The sequence below is a fragment of the Zootermopsis nevadensis genome, unplaced genomic scaffold (assembly GCF_977971745.1).
Source record: "Zootermopsis nevadensis isolate Lab colony 2312 unplaced genomic scaffold, Znev_1.0 Znev_ptg000016l, whole genome shotgun sequence".
NCBI lineage: Eukaryota > Metazoa > Arthropoda > Insecta > Blattodea > Termopsidae > Zootermopsis > Zootermopsis nevadensis.
The window spans coordinates 13650494-13672677 of NW_028259148.1; the positions used below are offsets into that span (position 1 = coordinate 13650494).

General features: G+C 39.7%; 1 protein-coding gene across 5 annotated transcripts in view; it reads left to right on the forward strand.

Moving 5' to 3' along the window:
* The window catches only part of neur (E3 ubiquitin-protein ligase neur), an 89929-nt gene extending 67898 nt beyond the window's left edge, over positions 1 to 22031 (forward strand). For all 5 annotated transcript variants that reach the window (XM_022078903.2, XM_022078905.2, XM_022078904.2 and 2 more), the window contains 7 exons: positions 7240 to 7409; positions 10902 to 11016; positions 12418 to 12877; positions 14865 to 15190; positions 17125 to 17283; positions 18039 to 18496; positions 19500 to 22031. In XM_022078903.2, coding sequence (XP_021934595.1) covers positions 7240 to 7409; positions 10902 to 11016; positions 12418 to 12877; positions 14865 to 15190; positions 17125 to 17283; positions 18039 to 18496; positions 19500 to 19760 — 1949 coding nt within the window. In that variant the 3' untranslated portion in view covers positions 19761 to 22031. The remainder of the gene's footprint in view (positions 1 to 7239; positions 7410 to 10901; positions 11017 to 12417; positions 12878 to 14864; positions 15191 to 17124; positions 17284 to 18038; positions 18497 to 19499) is intronic.
* Positions 22032 to 22184: the final 153 nt, after the last annotated feature.

Genomic DNA, 22184 nt, shown 5'->3' on the forward strand with positions numbered 1-22184 from the left:
TTTTAACATGTATTTTATAGTTTTATTGTTAGAGATGACTATATATTTTACGACAGCGTCTTTCGAATGATGTATGAAGATCCCAAAATGGAGGATTTTTAAGTTCTCTGATGTCGTGTTCGCCCGGGATGTTGGCCAAATATTTTCTAAGTGACTTGAAGACAGTTCCAGTTGCTCGTATAATTATTGGGATTAATTTCACTTTTCACATTCGCTGTATTTGAGGTCCTTGTATCTGAAGATCTCCGCTTCCTTATAAATTACATTTATATCAATTAAGAGACGAGATCCATTTTTGTTTCTAATTATACCAGGTTAATGTTGTTGTTGTTCTTGATTTGGTAATACACGAGCAGAAACCCGCTTTTCGACGTAAAAGGCATTCTGGAATATTTTCGTGTGTGAGAATCGGATCTTCTTGTGGACAGTTATTTTGATGTCTCGTGATACGACCCGTTGACAGGAATAAAACATTTTCATTTCGAACAGTAATAAAATTTATTGCAGCATTAGGCTCATCGTAAATCGCATTTAAATTACAAAATTTATCGAATTTCTTTATGCATATATATATAAATATATATATATATATAAATTAAACGTGAAAACATGTTCAGGCGAACTACGAAGGCCCCAACAGAAAATCCACCTCCAGACTCTGGCCAAACGTGGCCTTGTTTGCGTTTCTTGCTACCAGAGTCGTAACCGTCAGAACCTAAATTCAGTTTTTGTGTTAAAGACTTGAAACCTGTTCGCTGTAGGTCAGTATCCTTCATGTAATTTGGATTGGCGAATAGCCCACGGTTCTCATTTGAAGTGTCGTGTACGTTGCTTTGAACTTAAGATTGAATCTGCGTGTATCGACCTGGCATTGATTAATCAAAATGGAGATATAAAAATCCGTTTCTGGGTTAAGATGGCACCGGGAACAGATGGGGAAGCACGTGTGAGTGTAGTCGCGTGTATTGTGCCTAACATCCGGCGGATGTTTGCCGCCCTGGGACGCACGTGGTCCTTTGGTAATGACAGGTTTCGTCCTCTGGAGCTCTTCAAAACGAGATCTGGGACATGAGAGGCTTTGCGAAATAAATCATAATGTGGCGATAAGGTTTGTCCCACTGTGCGTTTGATACGCATGGTCATAGAAATGATTCTGAAGTTTATATTAGTAACGACACCAAATGTTACCTGGGTAAATTCACTTTCGGTTAGAATTTTTTTTTTCGTATTTTCTAACCTATTCTGTGCACGAAGCTCAAATTCAACTTAATATAAATTTTCTGATGGATGGTTCATCATACAATAAAATTATACGACTTAAAATACAGGACTCGTTATTCAAAGCTTGTATTAGAAGATTTTCTCGATGTTTATGGAAATATAATTAAAATAATAAATTATTTATTTCCTAATTATATTTCTTTAAAATATATCTTATATGTGTAAACGTATTGGTTTAGTTAAGAACTTTTAGAGATCCTTTTTGCAACGAGACTACAACAGATGATGGCACAGAGGAATACGACGTTATAAAAAGCTTATTTTCGAAAAACGTACTCGCTCCGTTAGGTCTACGTTTCTAACGTCGTTTGCATGCATTCGCAAATGAGCTCTGTTGTTGTGGAGCGTCGTCCAGAGCAGCTGCTAGGCTCGTGCGCGCGCATCCGGGGACGCGTTACGCCACGGTGGTTTGGAAATCGCTGAAGCTGTGCTGGACTGTTTCCGAATTAAGGAATATCCAAGGTTTCTTGCAGTCTTGATCTTAAATTTGATACATATTTAAATATAATGCTTGCACGAATGCAGAATGAATTTAAAATAAGTTTATATCAATTAAACTTCAAGCCATTTGTAATGACCGCGTGACATTGTGCGTGGACTGACGTCTCGAAAATTGACCGAGAACGTGGTTTAGAATCTCAGTCGTAGTCTCGGAGGTGTCCGCGTATTTGGGTGTCGTTCGTAATCTGACGTGAGAAAAGAACATCTTATGGACCCGTATTTGTCTGTCGCGTTGTTCCTACGTGGTCCGGAGTTATTTTTGTGCAACAGTAGCCTTAATTACATTCGTGCAGCAATGGTCTATGCGTAGTGGAACGTCTGGAATGTTATTGTACTCCAAAGAGTACATTTTTTCCAATCTTGTTATGCGCTGTGCTGTCTGTGACGATGGTTAGATGCTCCGTTCAAGGAGTATTGCTAAATGTATAAAAGATTCGTAGTTTCAGAAGTAAATTTTAAAAGGAGAAGAAAATATAAATCATTTTATACGTAGGTCATACGTAAATTTTAATTTGTGGGTAAAATAATGACTTTCATCTCAAGACTTTTCAAAGGTGGTTAATTAAGAAAAATTGGCGAATTTTCGAGTTCTGCTAGTGTGACACTATAATTTTAGGAACATAAAAATGTTACTATATAACACAACTGTTGCATTTTATTACGCGTTATTTGCACGAAGTGCGTGGCAAGAACGCATTATAGTCTAGTCGTGTCCGTCCGTGTGTCCAATCAACTCGAGAACCACTGGACGGATTTGGTTGAAATTCGATGTGGAGGTCGTGCCGTTCTGCACGACCTCAAGATCATACTTTTGAATGTCCTAGGAGCGGTGATAACTAAATGGCGGACGAGGAAAGTCGTGAGGCAGGCATTGAGGTGCTGCGATCTGGTAGCCAAAGTGGGAACTATAGAACAAGTCTGACGTAAGATCTCTAAATACTCTTTGGGGAGGGGGGAAACGCATGAGGATATTGTGTGTTTCGATACAAAATTCTCTTTCCGAGCTTGTTATTATACCTTAACATTGTTGGAGGATTTAATAATATTGCATTTCTACACGACGTTACTTCTAGAATCCAGACCATAATTCGCTACTGGTACAAACAACTGAATGATGCCACGTCGTATGCGATTTTAATGAACTAATATCGTATAAATCCTTTTCAGTTTTAGTGAATCTGAAGTGGGTCCATAAATTGAGACAGTGGGATAGAACGTTTTGGAAGATTTTCTAATCGACATTTGCTGACTGGCATATTTCTCTCCCGTGTTCATGAGGTCCTGAGTTCGCATATCGAAACAAAGAATGTTGAAGTGGTGGTAGTTGTCTAGGTAGGAAAGTAGGTTAGTAAAGAGACTGGATAGGTACTGTCCACAGACCAGGGGAAAATCCCTGCAAGGGGAAATCGTTTCTGGTGCGGTGCGGGGGGAATGTTTACTGCCTGGTGGACTAGAGGGCTGCTATTGGTGGGAAGTGTGATACGTCAGAGTTTTACGCTACTACACAGACTGAAAACATCAAGCAGTTAAGAGTAGCGTGTAGTGAGTGCACCTCTAATGTGTTCTGTGGGTGTTGCGATAATATTCTAGATTAAATCGCTGTGCCTCTGTGAGGTAATCTTAAAGCTGTACACATCAGAACACGTGAAAGCCTGTCGTCTGTTGTTCGTTCAGTGGTTGTGGAACGAATGCTTTTAGGATCGGTCGTCACTCACCGCGAAATCTCGCGCATGCGCGTATATCGAATTCCTAGCAGGGATTTTCTCTGCGGACTGTATGTAGGTAGATAAATTACGTAAGATTATGTAGCGACGTACAGGAAAGAGGAAGGAAGTTTATAAATAAGCATCAGTGTTCCTGGGCGTACCGTATTTCTTGACTTGTTCCCAAAGTTGTGTTGCAATTCCGCATGATCTGCGGTCACTGAAGCAGACGAGTTACGACTTCGATAACCGACGGACCGGCAGCCGCGTTGCCTGGAAACGTCCTGCCCTGTAATGTAGCTCAAAGTCCCTCTTTATTTATAGTAGAATACTGCAGATGCGATATAAAAAGTCTTATATCCCTTGAAGTGCTACGTTTTTTTTTTCTGATATAAATGAATCATAAATATACTTTTAATAGAAATTATTATAACCCTTGCTTTTTCTTCATATTCACTTTGTCAGATTCTCTGCATTTGTGAACTGTCTATGGAATATTTTGGCCTGAGTTCTTGAGAGGTTTTTCCTTCACCTCCATATCCAGAAAGGATTAACATGTGCATGAAATGAACGCGTAGGTCTGTCCGCATGGTTCAACTTGACATCCGCTGGATGTATTTGGATGAAATTTGTGCCATTTCGTAAGAAATAAGTACCGCTTTGATGTTTGTTATCGAAGTTTGCCTCGATTTTGAAATAGTGACCTTGTTTTTTTTTAAAAGCTGTTGGTTTTCGAGTTTCTCACTCGGAGTTCTCGAACTTTTATTTATTTTAAATTTTAGCTCTTGAATTAACAACTTTCCTTGTACTATATGCGTATCAGCTGTTAGTGTTGGCTGTGGGGACTTTGATGTATTTAAGACAAAAGTTTTATTTTCAATCTGACTGGTTTGAATTGAATATAATTACTCTTCCGAAGTAATTCTTTCCCTCAGTGCTCACTAATTGCCTTTGTGTATTAAGTTCTGTTGTTGTAAAGTAATTTATTTAATTTATTGATAATTTGATTACCGTTAAGCTCTTATATTTTCCAATTTTTGTTAATATTCTGACTATGTAACTGTGGCCTTCTAAAAAAATTAGGTTTTGGCTGCGTGTCGTGGCTACTGTTTCTCCAAGCGTTGTTTTATATTTCGATTAAGTAACGGAAATTTGTTTTAGTAAAACTCACATTGCTGTGAGCTTGTGGAGAAGTGGGGGGGGGGGGGGGGGGGGAATTGGAATTAGTAAAAGTTTACGTTGGGACGAACACTGCAGATCGTCGTGTGAGCTTTCTCTCTCTCGTTTTCTCAGACGAAGTTGTGTTCTACTGATCGATAACTCTTTTATAAAACCAGCAAAAGCAGGTATGGCGAAACTTTGCAGAACCTGTCATCCTATCCCGTTCCATGCGTCAAATCCGGGGATGTTCTAGAACAGTCTGTCATACTTGAGGAGGGGGGCGGGGGGTTGAGATAATTTCGAATACGCGGTTCCACTTCGAGCCTTTCACGTGCTGTTTCCTGATACAGTAAAACCTCTCTAATTTGGACACTTGGGGTTCCACGAAAATTTGTCCAACTTACAGAGGTGTCCAAGATAGAGGGAAAGAGAAAAATCAGATTGTGGTCCAATGACAATATAATCTATTTACGTACGTACACTAACTACTCTAGGCTTACTACAATTAAGAATTAATGACAATAGTATCAATAATAATCTTTTGAAGCCCACTCCCATGCACTGCACATTACACCCCAGCCTCAATAACATCTTCTAAAGTTCAATGTCCATAAGATAATCCTCCAGAGAGGAGGCATTCTTCAGTCAGAAATTCAAAATAACAAAATATGTAACCGAAAAAGTTTCCATGAAAAGTATCGAAGTTAAGTGCATGAACCTGTCCAACTTACAGCAAAAGGGGTGTCCAAGATATAGGGTATTGTGGACATGTAAAATTATAGAATATTCGCCAGTTCCAATTAAAAGTGTAACACGTGAAGGGGTGTCCAAGATATAGGGTATTGTGGACATGTGAAATTACAGGATATTCGCCGGTTCCAATTAAAAGTGTAACACGTGAAGGGGTGTCCAAGATATAGGGTATTGTGGACATGTAAAATTACAGAATATTCGCGTTCCAATTAAAAGTGTAACACATGAAGGGGTGTCCAAGATATAGGGTATTGTGGACACGTAAAATTACAGAATATTCGCCAGTTCCAATTAAAAGTGTAACACATGAAGGGGTGTCCAAGATGTATGGTATTGTGGACATGTAAAATTATAGGATATTCGCCAGTTCCAATTAAAGGTGTCCAACGAGGGGTTTTACTGTATAAGGACGGCTCCCAACCCTGTCTCCTTCGCTGGAATGTTCCTCAACAAAACAGCATTGTTTTGCCATTGGCGTAGATTACTTCTCCCCATCGCCGGAAGTTTTTGTAACCATCGGCTCTGCGTTAAAGCATAACTTGTCTGTGATTCTGTGCACTCAGTGCTGGGGTGGCTTGCTGGCAATAGCATTTCCATGGCAACTGAACTCCCGAAGAGATGGCGGACGTTTCCATGGCAACTGCTTGCTGATGAGTGATGGTTGCACCATGGGGGAGAGCGAATTCCGGTATCGCGGCCGGGTCATTGGTGTTGAGATTTCCTTTCATGGGGCTTAGGGATGATCACATGTGTAACTGCTTGAAGCATAAGCTGACAGTTGCTTAGATGATCGAGACATTTCCCGCCGATCGAAGAGGTCACTGAATCCGAATGTAAGCCAGACGAATGCAGTCCTCAGTATCACTGTTTGTTTGTTTGTTTGTTTAAGATCCACTTCAGTATTATCGTCCTGTCTAGGCCTTAAGCCTTCGTTTTCAACAGTAAAATTGTGTGACTAGTACAAATTATAAGTTCTCAATTCTTAAGCGTATTTTATTTCCCGCTCGTACAAATAGGTTTTAATATTATCCTATTCGTTTAGGTAGGTCACGGAGAATACAAAGTTGTCGCCATGACTTGATGAACAGAGCCTCGTTTGTTAGGAAATTGTGCGTATTTCGTGAATGTGATAATTGAGGTCTTTTGGGTCGTGACGCCATAGTCTTGTAGGTTCTTCCGAACCACCTACAAGACCACAATCGACGCTCTCATCATCGTGATAGCATCGAATCTCGCATGAAACTGTGCGTGGTGTTAAGGCGACAGGTCCATATGAACAGGATCCTTCCATCCTTTTCTCGGACTGGGACCTGTTCATATACGTTCTTGGCAGATGATCCAGAAGTGGTTTGCCATTGCCTTCTTCTGTGTGTGAATGGAGTAATTGTTGGGATGCCACGGAGGAAAACTCCGTGTTGCCTAGACCACGGCCTTGCCCAACACAAGTTATAAATTCGAACCCGAGACCCCAGGATTACAAGGCCAGCGTTCTAGCCGCTAGACCACCTCATCTTATTATTATTTAGTGTTCTGTCTGAGGACAGGTCCATATGAACAGGATCCTTCCATCCTTTTCTCGGACTGGGACCTGTTCATATACGTTCTTGGCAGATGATCCAGAAGTGGTTTGCCATTGCCTTCTTCTGTGTGTGAATGGAGTAATTGTTGGGATGCCACGGAGGAAAACTCCGTGTTGCGTACTGAAAATAAAGGGCCACGTTTAGTGTTGTTTGAGTGATTACGCGTTGTTAATTACAAATAAAATGTCGTACCCAGTCCATCGCGTCTTATTAACCTCGCTGCAGTGGAATGAAAGATTTCTTATTTTCATTTGTTCCAGCGCCGAGGTCCGGAGGCAGTGGGGGCACGAACAACTTGCCGCCAATCCTGTTCCATCAGGTACACGGAGACAACATCCGCATCTCGCGGGACGGGACAGTGGCCAGACGAGCAGAGAGCTTTTGCAAGGGCGTCACGTTTAGCGGCCGACCCATCAAGGTGGCGGAGAAGGTAAGGTCTCGCGTTCACATGACGTAGACATCTCTGGCATTCGTGATAATTTGTTCCCAAGAATCTTCTCTAGAAGAGAGAATATTCTTCTAAAGGCTTTGTCATATGCAGTGTCACGGACTAGGAAAATGTCAAGTTTTAAAATTTCCAGGTACCGAAATAGTGGAACTCGGTGTACAATTACTTTTTTTAAATTTATATATATATATATGCAGTTATTGTGATACTAATTTTGAATGAGGAGAATATTTCATTCTTTCGTAATGTCTAATCTTTACCTGATAGTACCGGGGTGATCAAAACAATAATAATAAGATAATGTTGCGTCATATTGTGATGAATTATAATTGTTTAATTTTAACCGTCTAATCACAATAAAATATTTTATTAAATATTAAAATATTACTACAATTAACATTTAATATTTAAAATATTTTATTAAATATTAAAATATTATTACTACAATTAATATTTCAAATATTTTATTAAATATTAAAATATTATTACTACAATTAACATTTAATATTTAAAATATTTTATTAAATATTAAAATATTATTACTACAATTAACATTTAATATTTAAAATATTTTATTAAATATTAAAATATTATTACTACAATTAACATTTAATATTTAAAATATTTTATTAAATATTAAAATATTATTACTACAATTAATACTTAATATTTAAAATATTTTATTAAATATTAAAATATTATTACTACAATTAACATTTAATATTTAAAATATTTTATTAAATATTAAAATATTATTACTACAATTAACATTTAATATTTAAAATATTTTATTAAATATTAAAATATTATTACTACAATTAACATTTAATATTTAAAATATTTTATTAAATATTAAAATATTATTACTACAATTAACATTTAATATTTAAAATATTTTATTAAATATTAAAATATTATTACTACAATTAACATTTAATATTTAAAATATTTTATTAAATATTAAAATATTATTACTACAATTAACATTTAATATTTAAAATATTTTATTAAATATTAAAATAATATTACTACAATTAACATTTAATATTTAAAATATTTAAAATATATTAAAATGATGCTCTAATTGTAAATCGAACATTTCGATAGAAAGAGCATCATTTTAATATATTTTAAATATTTTAAATATTAAATGTTAATTGTAGTAATATTATTTTAATATTTAATAAAATATTTTAAATATTAAATGTTAATTGTAGTAATAATATTTTAATATTTAATAAAATATTTTATTGTGATTAGACGGTTAAAATTAAACAATTAAACAACAAGAATAATAAGGTTGGCGGTCCATGTAGCACGCATGGAATAGGTGAAAATGCTTACAAAATTTGTTGGGCAACCCTAAGGTAAAACCCACATTTTTTTTTTGGAAGACAGGCTTTGATGACAGGATAATATTAAAAGCGATCTCAAAGAAATAAGATACGAGGATGTGGACTGGATTCGTCGTAAGGATTTTTTTTTTCGAGTGGACACGGTAATGAATGTTGAGTTTTAATTTCTCAAGGATAGCTGCTTCATGTATTGAATTTCCTACTGTTCTTCAGTTCCTTGTTTCGCAAAGGCGATTACTCCTTTCCTTCTGTTACTTTTTTCCGAGGAAGACGTGACTCGTGCTTGTCCTTGTGGGCCTTCGCTCTGGCTGTTGTTGAACTTTGCTGTTTATTCCCATCGACTGGTTGTCTGGGAATGTGACGTAGGCAAAGAGAGGGAAAAAAACTGACTCATTGAAACATGTGACGTAGTTAATTAATTTAATATATGGCGATGTAGAAACTGCAGTTACGAAATGAACGGTTTATGAATAATACTGAGGTGGGCAGATCTTGGCTGCTGTGTAGTCATCTCGAAACGTGCGTGATTTTCTATTTTTATAACCTATTTGTTTTATCTCAATGAGTTTTTTTACATCCAGTAGTGTAGTTGTAAGAAAATTTACAATCCCAATTTGTTTCTGTGTTCAGTTTATCTTTTTATGCCAGAAATATCTTTTCCATCAGTCTTAAGGTTTTTTTTAATAGATATTTTTAAAAAAATGGACGTAGGTGCTGGGTCAGCTGTTGGAACCGTTGGACTAATTTACATCAAATGTTAGCCTTTCCCGTACTGCAGTCCTTGTCGTTCGTCTGGTCTATATTAAGCTACTTATAAGACCGTATCAGTTGTTAGCAGAGAATAAACTGCGCAAACAATCGAAAATTATCACTCATTGCGCAACATTTCCTGTCTTGGTTTGTTTCTTCCGTGTAAATTATTACTCAGCGCATGTTTTGTTGTGTTGCGCATGGTGGCGACAGGCCGTCTGTGGTGATCAAACCGACTAACTAAATCGTGGTTTCAAAACTCGATTCTCGAACCGCAAATCGATGTAAATCGAGATATGAAGCCACTGCGAGAAAGTAGTCCCTACTTATTTCTGGGCGGTTCCACAAGTCTCTCGTCCGTTATTTCCGGTTCTCACGTTTTTATAAGTTGGGAGTCCGTCCGCGCTCCTCGTAAGTGAATAAGGCATTCACCGAGGTCGTGATGTCGTGTGGACACACGTGTATCCATCCGCGTATGTGTCTTGTGCTGTCCTGCCTGGTGACGCGCGGGGAGGGGAGTGCTACGTCCTACGAAATGTCCAGAAAGGTTCATAATTTCAGACGTAAGTTAATTCTGGACTGGAATAGCCCAAAATCTGTTAGAGCCTAAAGAGGAAATAGAAATATAATATACCTGTCAGCTGTATGTCTTTGATTTAGAAGCTGGCGAAGCCACCTGTGTGTTTATTGGGTCACAGTTGCTGATTAGGATAATAGGATCTCGTGCTGTGCGCACGAATATGTAGACCCAAACGTTCTTTATTTATTTAACAGTGCTTTTTCATATCTTCTGGTTATGTAACGTCGAATCAGGCAGATTATGAATTGTGGTATTAAATTTAACTCATATATACTGTTAATGCAATATTATACCTCATTTTTATAAATTTAATTTTTAGTATTTGTCCGCATTTTGCTGGAATTGGCCTATGTGGAAACAGTCATGGCCCTCCATTTTAAACGGTATTGTTATCTGAATAGCCAGTTTCCTATAAATAGACGCGGTAGAGAAGAAATAAAACAACATTTAAAACGTACATTCCTGTATTTTTATTGATAATATGGCTGTATTTTGTGATGTTACACCGTGTAGTAATGGAGGCAGTAAGCACTTCTGAAACGTCGGTAAACTTCTACCACGTTACACGTCGCAGCGAATCTCGTAATGTATCGTCTTCGAAAACATACGTTTATGGTCTAACCTTGTCTGCGACCTTGCTCTTAACGTCTCGTTGTACTGACGGTTAACGCATGCGTAGTAGGTCTGTGTGTGTGCGGTACTGATTGGTTATTTGTTTCCAGTCTTGTTCTAGTCTGTGTTGTCGATAATGCTTGTGTCGCCCGGTTTCAAAATGCGTTTTTATTTCAGGTCTGCGTCAAGTTCCTTGAAGTTTCAAACAACTGGAGTGGAGTAATTCGCTTTGGATTCACGTGCAATGACCCCAACAATCTCCGATATGGCCTTCCCAAATATGCCTGCCCAGGTACGTAGCAGATTCAGCCTTGGCCTTGGCGTCTTCATACAAACATTCAGTGGCAGTTAGATAGGTCTGCGCTCCTTTCCTTAAAATTTAGTTTTACGCGTATTTAATAAGACGTTAACTCCGTGGAACAGAGTCCGTATGAACGGGCTAATACCCAGGTAATTAATCTAGAAATGTCCCTTGTTTTGTGCAACCAAAAGGTTTGTTCACAAGAACTCTCCTTATCATAAGCCAGATCAGTGAAGTCATTATTTCACATCCGCCTTAGTATTATCCTCCTGTTAACGCTTAGGTGCAGGTGTCCAGATATTTGAGGAAACTCTGCTGTAAAAACAGCAGTGTGAGAAGCGTAAACATGGTAGTGTAGAAATAGGTGTGATGCTTTAAGAGGTTCGGAAATGGAGGCGTGTTGGTTTAGACTGGCCTTAACTGTTCCCCGACTGACATCGAGTAATGGCAATATTTACGTTATTTTCAGAAGAATTGAAGGTAATGGATAGTCTTCATCTTCGTTTTTCGTGGAGCCTAGTCCTACCAAGGACAAGTCATTAACATTCGTTGTTTTTCTTTAAAGTAGTGAGTGTATTGGTGAATGATTGGTAGATGGCGGTAGCGTAGCTGTAGGGCGTTGGTGCAAAAGTCAAATGCGAGTTTGAGTCCTGGTACGTGATAAGTTCAGTTTTTCAATACATGTGTTGCATTCGTATAAATACTCATTTAAAATGTGCTTTTGCATAATATTTAATTACATGTTTCAAAATGAATATAAACTGTATTTCTTATACCGAGGGCAACCGGAAATGGGCTGTACTATTAAAAACAAAAAACAGAAATTACCCAGCTGTATAAATATGTCCGCTGCAAAAGAAACGTACTGTTTGACTTCGTGTTAAGGTTATCAGTTTATTAACAATTTTCCACGAAATATTTTGGTATGACGGTGATTAATACAGCATTGTAACTTTACGAGAGATTTGTGTGGTGACTAGAATGAACATATCTGATGATAATACTAATTGAGTTCATGTAATGGCACTTTCCAACTGCGTGGGATATATTTTTGGTGAATTGGCGGAGTGATTTGAGAATTGGAAAGGGTGTGGAAGGCAGCATTTAACGTTGAGGTATTACCCAAGAATTTGCCTAGATATCTGAATAAAACCATGAGACTCCTCTGTCAACATCCAGTCTAAGGATAAGATTTGATTTGTGGAGCTCCATATTACGAAGCAGGAGCAACATTTGGTACTTTTAATAATATTACCAAAGCCCTTAAATACATTTTCAGTAGCGTTGGATTTGGGATAATGTGTTTGACTTTTTGCGGTCACTGTGTCATCGAGCTCAGCCGTGATACTTGTAATAGAAAGGCAGAAACTGTAAACACTTCTTTTGTTTCAGACCTGACAAATAAGCCTGGGTATTGGGCGAAGGCACTGGCAGAGAGGTTTGCAGAGCGAGATACGGTACTTTTCTACTACGTAACCCAAGCAGGAGACGTCCACTTCGGTATCAATGGCGAGGAGAAAGGAGTGTTCTTCAGCGGCGTGGAGACCAGGGGACCACTGTGGGCTATCATCGACGTCTACGGAAATTCAACCGCTATCGAGTTGGTGGACCCTCGACAGCAGCTCAACAACTCTCGCCGCAATCTCGCCGTGGGAGGCGACGCCAGTCCCGGAGACACCGCTGCCATGGAGCGGCTCATCCTTCCATCTTTTGCTGCCCTCAGCATCAACCAACAGAATCACCAGCAGTTACAGTCACAGAGGAGCGCAGTGGATGATCCACCCACTAACGCGATGCCTGGAACTAGGTTCCAGCAGCCAGGAACCTTTTTCAACCCACTGCCCTTCCACAGGTACGCCAGAGCCTGTGGTAGAATTATTTATTCTAAGATATCAATGCGACGTATCCAAGAGTGGGATTAAGTGGACAGCGTGTGAAGCTGACCACTTCTCTTCTTCTATGGCTCTCCAGTCCGTATTCGGTCCACGGCCTCCTCAATTCTCCTCTTCCGTTCGGTCCTCTGTTAGGTCCGTCTGTCCGAGGCTTTGATCGAGGTTTCGAAACATCTTCCTTTTTACGGTGCAAGGTTGTTAGCCTTGCGACCAACCCCCAACCTGAAGAACCAGGGTACCTGTCTTAGTCCGACCTCTCCCCCTCAACCAGTCTGGCTAGGGAGGCCCTACCAGTAGCTCTTGGGGTCAAGCCCCACCACCACGACAAGGTACTACCCCCCTTTAATACCGAAGTTAAAGATGTGTGGAGATATATGCCCCCCCCCCCCCCCCCCCCCAATACATATACGTGTCATTGTGTTTAGGTTCAACATACGGACACCTTTGCCTTTTGCCTTAGCTTTATCTTGTTCTCGCTGTGTTCATAAGCATTTTAATGAAAATAGATTTGGATACGCTTGCAATGTATGTGATCGGTTATGGTTTGAAAAAATTTGAAACAAGTTACTGATAGCCATTTAGATATATTTGGTACGGAGTTTGTAAATGAAAATGTATCCCAATTTAAGGTATCTTTAAATAAGCAGTAAATACCTATATTGTCTAGGAGTAATGGATTTGTGTATCCGCCATTCCCCACTGATTTGCCTCCTCTAGATTGCGTAAGCGAAAGATTAATATCCCCTAGACTTCCATTTATGCAAATCAGGAGGTTAAGACATCAGTTGGGTGCATTTGGGATACTGGGACAAGTTATCAATGTTCCAGTAGATGTTAATAATATGGTAACGCTACTACCTAGAGAATTGGACGATGATTACAGTTTCAACGTCCATATAAAGAAAAACTTGATTCTCAAATCTATGTACCTGGTAGGAATTGTGAAGAAAGATACGATAAAACGTTGGCTTACTTATTTGATTAATACTCCATTATACAAACATTACAAGATTACAGTTAACGATGCATTTTGACGTAAATACGTCTGTATGGAAGGGTCATTCGGCAAAAAGGTGAAAGGAAAATGTGTAAGATCCGTATCAACAAATCGACAACAATGGTTACCTAGGGAACGTCATGTTTACTCGACAAGTGGTTTAAGTGGACCCCCCCCCAAGGGGGGTTTAGTTTAATGTCATACTCAAGTTTCCTAGGTAACAACAATACAGAGACATATTTACGTCAGATTCTCCAGAGCCGTGGTTCCACTGCCACTTTTGTCTTACGGTTATCTTATTAATAAATTTTGAATATGGAACTTGTTGCTAAAATTAAGATATTTTGAGTAAGTTTGAGTTATGTCACAAAACAGTAAAAGTAAAAAGTAAAGCTGTCCCACTATACGCCATGTAGGCGCTTGGGGGGGAGTGGAGGTATAGCTCCTACTCATTCTTGACCTCGGCACTAGATGGGGTTAGTGGTCAGCGTCACGCCCTGACCACGCTTTACCCCCAGGGAAAGGACCCCGGTACCCATTGTAGAGGAGGCTGGGTGGGCCCCAGAGTCGGTCTGGACGCAGAGGCTAGAGGAAAAATCCTCTGCCCCCGTCGGGGATCGAACCCCGGCCGCCCAGTCCGTAGCCAGTCACTATACTGACTGAGCTACGCCGGTAATGACTAAAAAATATTCTTCATGATTGTCCATGAGCATATGTGTCAAAGCCTTCTTGTATATTTCATCGTTTACAATGGAGAAACCAATACCCTCAGGATATTTTCTAGGAAATCCAAGGACATCCTGCTTTGTATTTACTTTCACTGCTTTCAATGTTACTAACCTAACCTGTGCTCGTGCCGAATTTGCCAGTTTTAGACGGACGGATTAAAAGGGAGCAGCGGAGTAGCAAGAACTGGATCAGATGACTGAGATTCTTGTAAATTGTTACAGGACGCGTGGTCGCAACATAAGGCTGAGCAACGATCGCTGTATCGCCAGTCGCACAGACACAGAATTCTGCCACGGCTACGTGTTTACCGCGCGACCTATCCAGCTTGGCGAAAAAATTGTGATACAAGTTCTGGCCACAGAACCCATGTATGTCGGAGCATTAGCGTTTGGCCTAACGTCTTGTGACCCTGCCACGATCCAGGGAGCAGATCTTCCAGACGACGCTGACCTCCTCCTAGACCGGCCTGAGTACTGGGTAGTCAGCAAAGACGTTGCCAGTTTTCCTCAGCGAGGAGATGAACTGTCATTCTGCGTGACACATACAGGTTTGTATCTTTGTAGCACGGTCTTTTGGTACAGCGTGACCATGTATTAACAGTGCCGATCACGCAATGAAGATGTTCCAGTATTGCCGTTACTCCTTTTAGTCTCTGTCATGCATTCACTTTACCTCAGACTGTAAATAATGCCTTGCTTAACTTCAATGTTATGAATCGGCAATTGTTTGTAACTTTTAGAATATCACTAATCTGTTTTTGGGCGATGATTTGCATCAGATTTGGGTTAAAACAGATATTTTGAAGAAAAACAACAACACACACCACCTTCTTCTGTCTTTCTTCGAGATTCTTCCAAAGCTCCGCGTTCTTGTGAATGGTCGGCAGTGTCTACCCTTTCCATGTTGCTGTGTTGTTGGTGATGTGCTCCACAGTCTTCCTTGTTTTTGGGTCCGAATTTCTCCATTCTCAGGCAAGGATATGGTCCTTTTGTCCTGCCTTGCAAGAGAAAATATTTTTACAACAGTTGGGGCTGTGGCTCAGGAGACCTTTTCTGTTTGCACGCCCCTTTTAAATGCTGCCTGGTTGCAGCTTGTATAAAATCTGGTAATTGTCGACGTAGCTCGCAGTGGCATTGATGTTCGGGGAAACTCTTCACACATCTACGTCACTAATCTTGTGGCGAGATACTTGTCATGGAAGGAAGACGTGCTACATATGCATAATAACTGGGTTTCTGGGTTGTAGCGCTTGAAACTCATTGCAGTCTCTTCAACTGAAACAGGAACTCGGAGGTTACCAAATTTTCACTCTGTATAGTCAGCCACATCGTGAATTTTAAGTTCTCATTTCAGATTGATGCTCTTATTAAGAATGACATCAAGAAATGATTTGAGCTGTGTCAGGGTTAACAACATTCCAAGTCACTTAAAGTCTTCTTTCTAAGAGTGGTATATGCTTTTGAATTTTCTGTTTTGGTTTGTCAAATTAAATTAAATCCGTGGCGTAGCAGCTCCAGAGAGCCAAAGCCGACTAGCTGGCCTAAGCAGAGGTGAACGATCATCCAACCAGATACAGGGTGACGTGTGGTCAGGACGATGAACCCCCAGCCATTGCTAGCTTTCCTGACCGGATTACGCTACTCATTGTAGCTTCTCAATTTCCTCACGATGCTGGGTTGGCTCCGGTCCCAGACACTGGTGGTCGAAAGCTCATGAGAAAATTTCTTCTCCCCCGAGACTCGAACCAGCGCGCATTCCGTATCGCCAGTCCGAATCATGATGCCTCAGACCGCGCGGGACCTTTGTTATGTCAAAAAATGTATAATTAAAAATTGTAACGGGGAATTAGGTTGCTCACATACTGTAGGCTTGAAACCCTTTTCTAGGCTGTGTGGTTTTTTAGAAAATTCTGAGTCAGAGTTACCATATGCCTTCTTCAAGTCGCCATTAGCTTTCCCAATGTAATTTCTATGTTTACTGACTTCACTTGTGTTAGTATTATCTTTGTGTTCACTTTCTCAGGCTGGAGAATCCTCATCTCTACTATTGAATTCATCCAAAAAGTTACGATATTATCAGTATTCACTTTTGTATTCCTTCACATTTCCAGTCATTTCTTTTTATTTTAATGGTACAAGTAGAAAGCGATATTCAGAAGAGAGTAATTCTCAAACTTCAGGTAGTACGTGAAGTTCAATGAACTGCTCATATACAGCAGGAGTGCATCGGAGAAACTGTCGGTGGATATTTCCAGACTCGCGTCGACGACAAACATTTCTGAAGTGGGGATTGTGGAACATACGATTGCAAAGTGTAAATAATGTAGGTTTATATGTGAGGAGGTGATTTCTGCTCATATCTTTAATTATTTTCACAGGTTTTACAGACGGAATATTTGTACGACAAAGTTTTACGTATGCGCTTCGCCATTGTCATGATTTTGTCTTCCAAACAATTCTGTATGTTTGTTAAATGTTGCAGGTGAAGTCCAGTTCTCGAAGAATGGTAGTGCACCGTTGGTGTTCATGCATGTGGACCAGACGCTACAGCTATGGGCGTTCTTTGATGTGTATGGCAGCACGCAGAAAGTTCGTATACTTGGCAGCTGTGTCGAGCCGCACCATCCCCATTCATCTTCAGGTCAGTTGCTGTTGTATTTGCCTTAAGACTCCTGCCTTCCTATTCCTTATTAGTTAAATCATAAATTGTTAATTTGCCTTCTACAAAAACTGAGTGAAAAATTGTAGAACTTAAAACTCAAAAACTGAATATTTTGAAAGTGCAGCATTTGCATTCATTTTGTATATTAACCGCTCTCATTTTTGTCTCTTCTAATAAAATGGGACTAATTTTTAACCAAGTTTTGCCAAAGGGTAATCTGGGCGACAAATTTTGGCACCAAATATAAATTATGGGAAGCTTGGGGTTGCTAATATCATTTTTCCTCTCCAGAACTCTGACCAAGCAGTCTCCTATGTTCCCCTTTCTACATCTCTGTTTTGTCTAAATATATTCCTTGTTACTTTTTTCAAAAAGTGGTTTAAAGTTTATTTTTCTTCTCTTTGACCATATAAGAATGTCAAATAATTGTTTAATTTTCAGTGGTGTTTTTGTGGCGGATAGCAAAATAACAGTCCTTGAATCAAATAAGAGTTAATTGAATTTATTCATCCTTAATTTCATTAAGAACCTCGCGCTCAACTATTTTAATTTTTATTACAAATGAAAATCATTTCTTATTACTTGTTATTGTAATTTGTAATTGTTTTCGGTTGAGTTACTCATTGACGGTATGCAGTGACTCAAACTGGTTATTATTATAATTAATTTAAATGAAACAAGGCTTCATTTATTCCGTGTATGATTGTACTAATCTTGAATGTTTACCATTATAGGGTCAAGAAATTCGTCTCCTCCGCCAAGAGCGATCGATCCTTCCCTAGTAGCGGGGCGACTCCGTGTGAATTTGCCCTGCAGCATGAGTAATGGCACAAACAGCAACAACGGCGTCTCATTGGAAGGTCACGGACAGCCTAACAGCGTGCCAGTTCCAGTGTCGGTGTCGCAGCGGTTCTGCTGCGCCGGGCCCACGCCGCCTCCGACAGCTACCGCCGAGTTGGTCCAGTACCAGCCGTCAGTGGGCGGTGGCATCTCTCTTGTAGTAAATCTCCCACCGGCCCATTCAAACTACCTCAACCAACAGAATCAGCAGAATCAACATCAGCATCAGAGCGCGTTGCCTGCAGTGACAACTCAGCATCACATGCAGTCGTCACAACCTTCAGTACCTGTCGATCTTCAACCCTCTTCCTCAGGCACTCTGCTTTCTACTTACAGTCACACCTACATTGAGGTGAGTGGAGTAATTTTAATCGTTTTTGTATTTCTCTTTGTATATTCTGAATACCCCGTTCTTAGGTTTCTGTGGGTCATATCTGGGTCTCTCTCTGTGCTGTTTCTGTACCGTGTACTTTCGTGAGAGTACCTGTAATTTTCCATGTCAAATACAGGCTCTGCCAGATATACTTAGACGATTTTTAAAACCTAGTAAATCAGCTTTCCGCTACATGGCGCTTCTGGAGCGGCATTCATCGGACAGAGCGTTGTTTAGTGTTTAGTTTAGATGGAGCCCTGGTCAGTGCTTCACAGTGCAGTTTTCGACTACGGTGTCGAAGACGCGGTGCACCCAGTTTAAATTCTCTGCTATTGTATGTGTCAAAATGGCATCGAGATGGATCAGTGAAGGATCGTAAACCACCAGGACATCCGCGTTCGGTTTGCACACCTGACGACATGAATAAAATTTTGTATTATCCCTTGTTTTTGCCTATTCTCCGAACTGGTCTCTTCTCTTCAGGTTATGTGACAAAAATTTCATGTGCCCTTCTCGTGTCTCACCTCACCTGCCTTGATTTCATCAACCCATTAATATTTGGTGAACTGTATAATTTATGGTGTTCCTCATTCATTTTTCTCCACCTTCCTCATCGTCTGTCTTAGTTCCAAATATTCTCCTAACACCCTCAATCTTCTACCCTTGGAGTGAGGGACAAAGTTCCATATTCAGATAACACAGCGTAAGGAATAATGGAAATACACTGTAACACCAACATAATTATCAACGCACGGATAACTCGTAATGCAACTGATTCAGTGTATATACATATAAATTTCAAAATTAGTTCCCCCCCCCCCCAAACCGCCCAAAAAGAAAAAAAACATGAAATTTATTGCTGCAAGGAATTTTTAAAATTTTATCATGAATGCCTCTCTCTTAACTGGAAAACTAATTTTTCTCGTACGTTTTTTGTTCAAGAATCAAAAATGTTTTACATATTATTTCTCTGAATTTCCAGCCTGTGTCAGCTACGTCCTATTCTACTCTGGACTCGACAGCAACGATGCAGCAGTGGGCAGATGCAACAGCTGCTACAGGGGGTAGTGGAACTGAATGTACAATTTGCTATGAGCGTCCTATTGACAGTGTTTTGTACATGTGCGGTCACATGTGCATGTGCTACGAGTGTGCCGTCCAACAGTGGAGGGGCAAGGGCGGTGGCCACTGCCCGCTCTGCAGGGCCGTCATACGCGACGTGATCCGAACCTACAAATCCTGATAGCGGGCCTTGGCCTTGGCCTCCACACCCAGCAACCTTTGCCTCCACGCCTGGGAGCAGGGTAAGTGTAGCGCAGTCACAAGAAGAGATGTCCTTCCAGTTTGTGGTATAAATATGTAATGTCTTCAAGTTTACATTGAGCAGTCGTTCAGCGGCATTCAAGAAGGGAAGAACGCTAGATCTGAGCTGGGTATAACTTGGCCGAAGGGAGTTTAGACACAAGGACTTGACAGAACATTCCAACATTAAGGATGTAATCACGTAACGAAGGTTGTCACAAGACCAAATTGTGATGTTGAGATGTGTATGGTTACAGTTGAATCAGTGTCGGATGCACAGACCGGACTGACAGTCTGCGGTTTTCACGTTAAAATTAGCCTAATTGTATGTTTTGTCTGGCGTCTCTTATTTTGGAATTACGCTTCGCAGGCTGGAATAAACATGCATGTGCCCATTTTAAACCACGTCTCGAGACTGCATTTTTAGAATAATCTCAGCCGGAATTTCATCCAAGTTGGAATTAATTTATTTTAACACGTGGTTAATTATCAAGGACATTTTAAGTATTCGCGTCTTGTACGAGCAGCCAAAGATTGGGCTTCCGTAAACAGTCGTCCCATCTAAGATGGTAGAACGTTGAGTTGGAATGGTCTAGAGGAATCCTCCGCATTCGTAGGTTCACTTTCGTTGTATACGAAGCTGTCTTCTGTGCGTTGTCGTGATGGGATCGTATTACTGCGGAGATTAAGCACATCTCGGCATGTTAATTTAATGAGTCAATAACTGAAGGCGCTGGTCAGTGACACCGTGCACAAATGTGAAGGCGGTTCGCGTTTGCGTCGTAATATGACTTCACAATAATTGTTTCTAACCAAAGAAGATAGGACAGGGATTCTCCTGTTGTTTTGATATATGTATGTGGGGCTGACATGCCTCGAGTACAAAGTGGCGTCGTTTCTTTGTATTTCGCTGCTGTAGAAAACTAGTTTTTTTTATGTATTCAATTATGATTTAGTTCATTTCTTTTTTCTGCTTTGTGGTCTTTCAGGCTGAGACTTTTTTTATGCGAGTGTGCGAAAGATTTGCTTGCGTGACTGTGGTTACGTGTACGTACGTGAAGGTGTATCACTGATCATATGATTGTTTTTTTACATTGGTAGCAGTGTCGTGCTTTTCTACTTGGTGTGATTGTTCATTAGTCCTCCAAGCTTTAGGTCAAGAGTACATTCAGTGGCAGCACGTGTTATATATTTAATCAGCAGATTCGTACATTGTTCCCGGTTGCGGTTAAAAAGAGTTCTGATGCGAAGATTTTCCTTCTCTTCGTTGCCGAGACATTCCATTTGTCCTTTTCCTCTCTCTCAGATGTAGTGGAATTCTAGTCATATTGTAAATTATTAATGGTGATAAGTGTGAAGTACTTCCTAAGCTTTGTCCTACGTAGCCACTTGTTATTAGTACGTAAGGTGTATTTGTTTGGGTTTATTTCGAGTTTTCCTTTCCTGTAACACGTAATTAAATCAGACGTTAGATGACGTACGGCGGAAATTGAATGTCGTAATGGAAATGATCTGGCCGAGTGAATAACGCTCGCCACTAGAGAATTTTCACTCTGCTGCCATAGAAACAAGGGATTGCCAAATTGTAGTTTTCTGTGACACATAGGGGTGTACATCCAGTCATGAAAAAATGACTGTTTAATTTCGTTAGGTAATTGATGCCCTTTAACGCAGAGGGCACAGGAATTTGTGAACAACGCTCATTTTTCTGAGTTAATTATTGTTTATAAAAATATTTCCCCTCGGCTGCACGAGAGTTTGAAAGAATAGGCTGGCATGAAACTTATTTTAAGCAACGTTATTTTCGATGTTTGTAGATATCAAAAGTTGTTTGTAATACTGTAAAATGCTCTTAAGTTGAAAAATGATTTATTATTGTGCGAATTTATTTCGTACATTCAATAATAAAGTTTTAAGAACAGTGGATGTGATTGCTTCTTAAGTTGTGCGTCTTGGTGGCTTCTGGTGGTCGATAGAGGTCTTCTTCTTTCCGTTCTATCCCTAGAAAGTTTTTTCTGCTGTTCCGAGTGCAATGCTTTGATATTTGATGTTTATATTCCCTGATTTAGAATGGTTCTTCATGTTCACATTGAGTTTGTTGTACACAAATGTGTTTTCCATTAAGTTGTATACAGTGAGCTTAAGTGTCTTTATGAAATGTTTGTAAGTTTTCAGGTTATATAACTAAATAAAGAACCATCTTATCTAATAATTTTGCTTTATTTAAATTATACCATACTCTAAATTAAGGTTTCCGGTAGGTTTGAAAAGCTATTTTGTTATAGGTTGTTTGCTGTTTGCACAAACTGTGCATAACTTTGAACAAGGATGGATTCTTTTGAATAACTTAAGCAATGAAAAATGG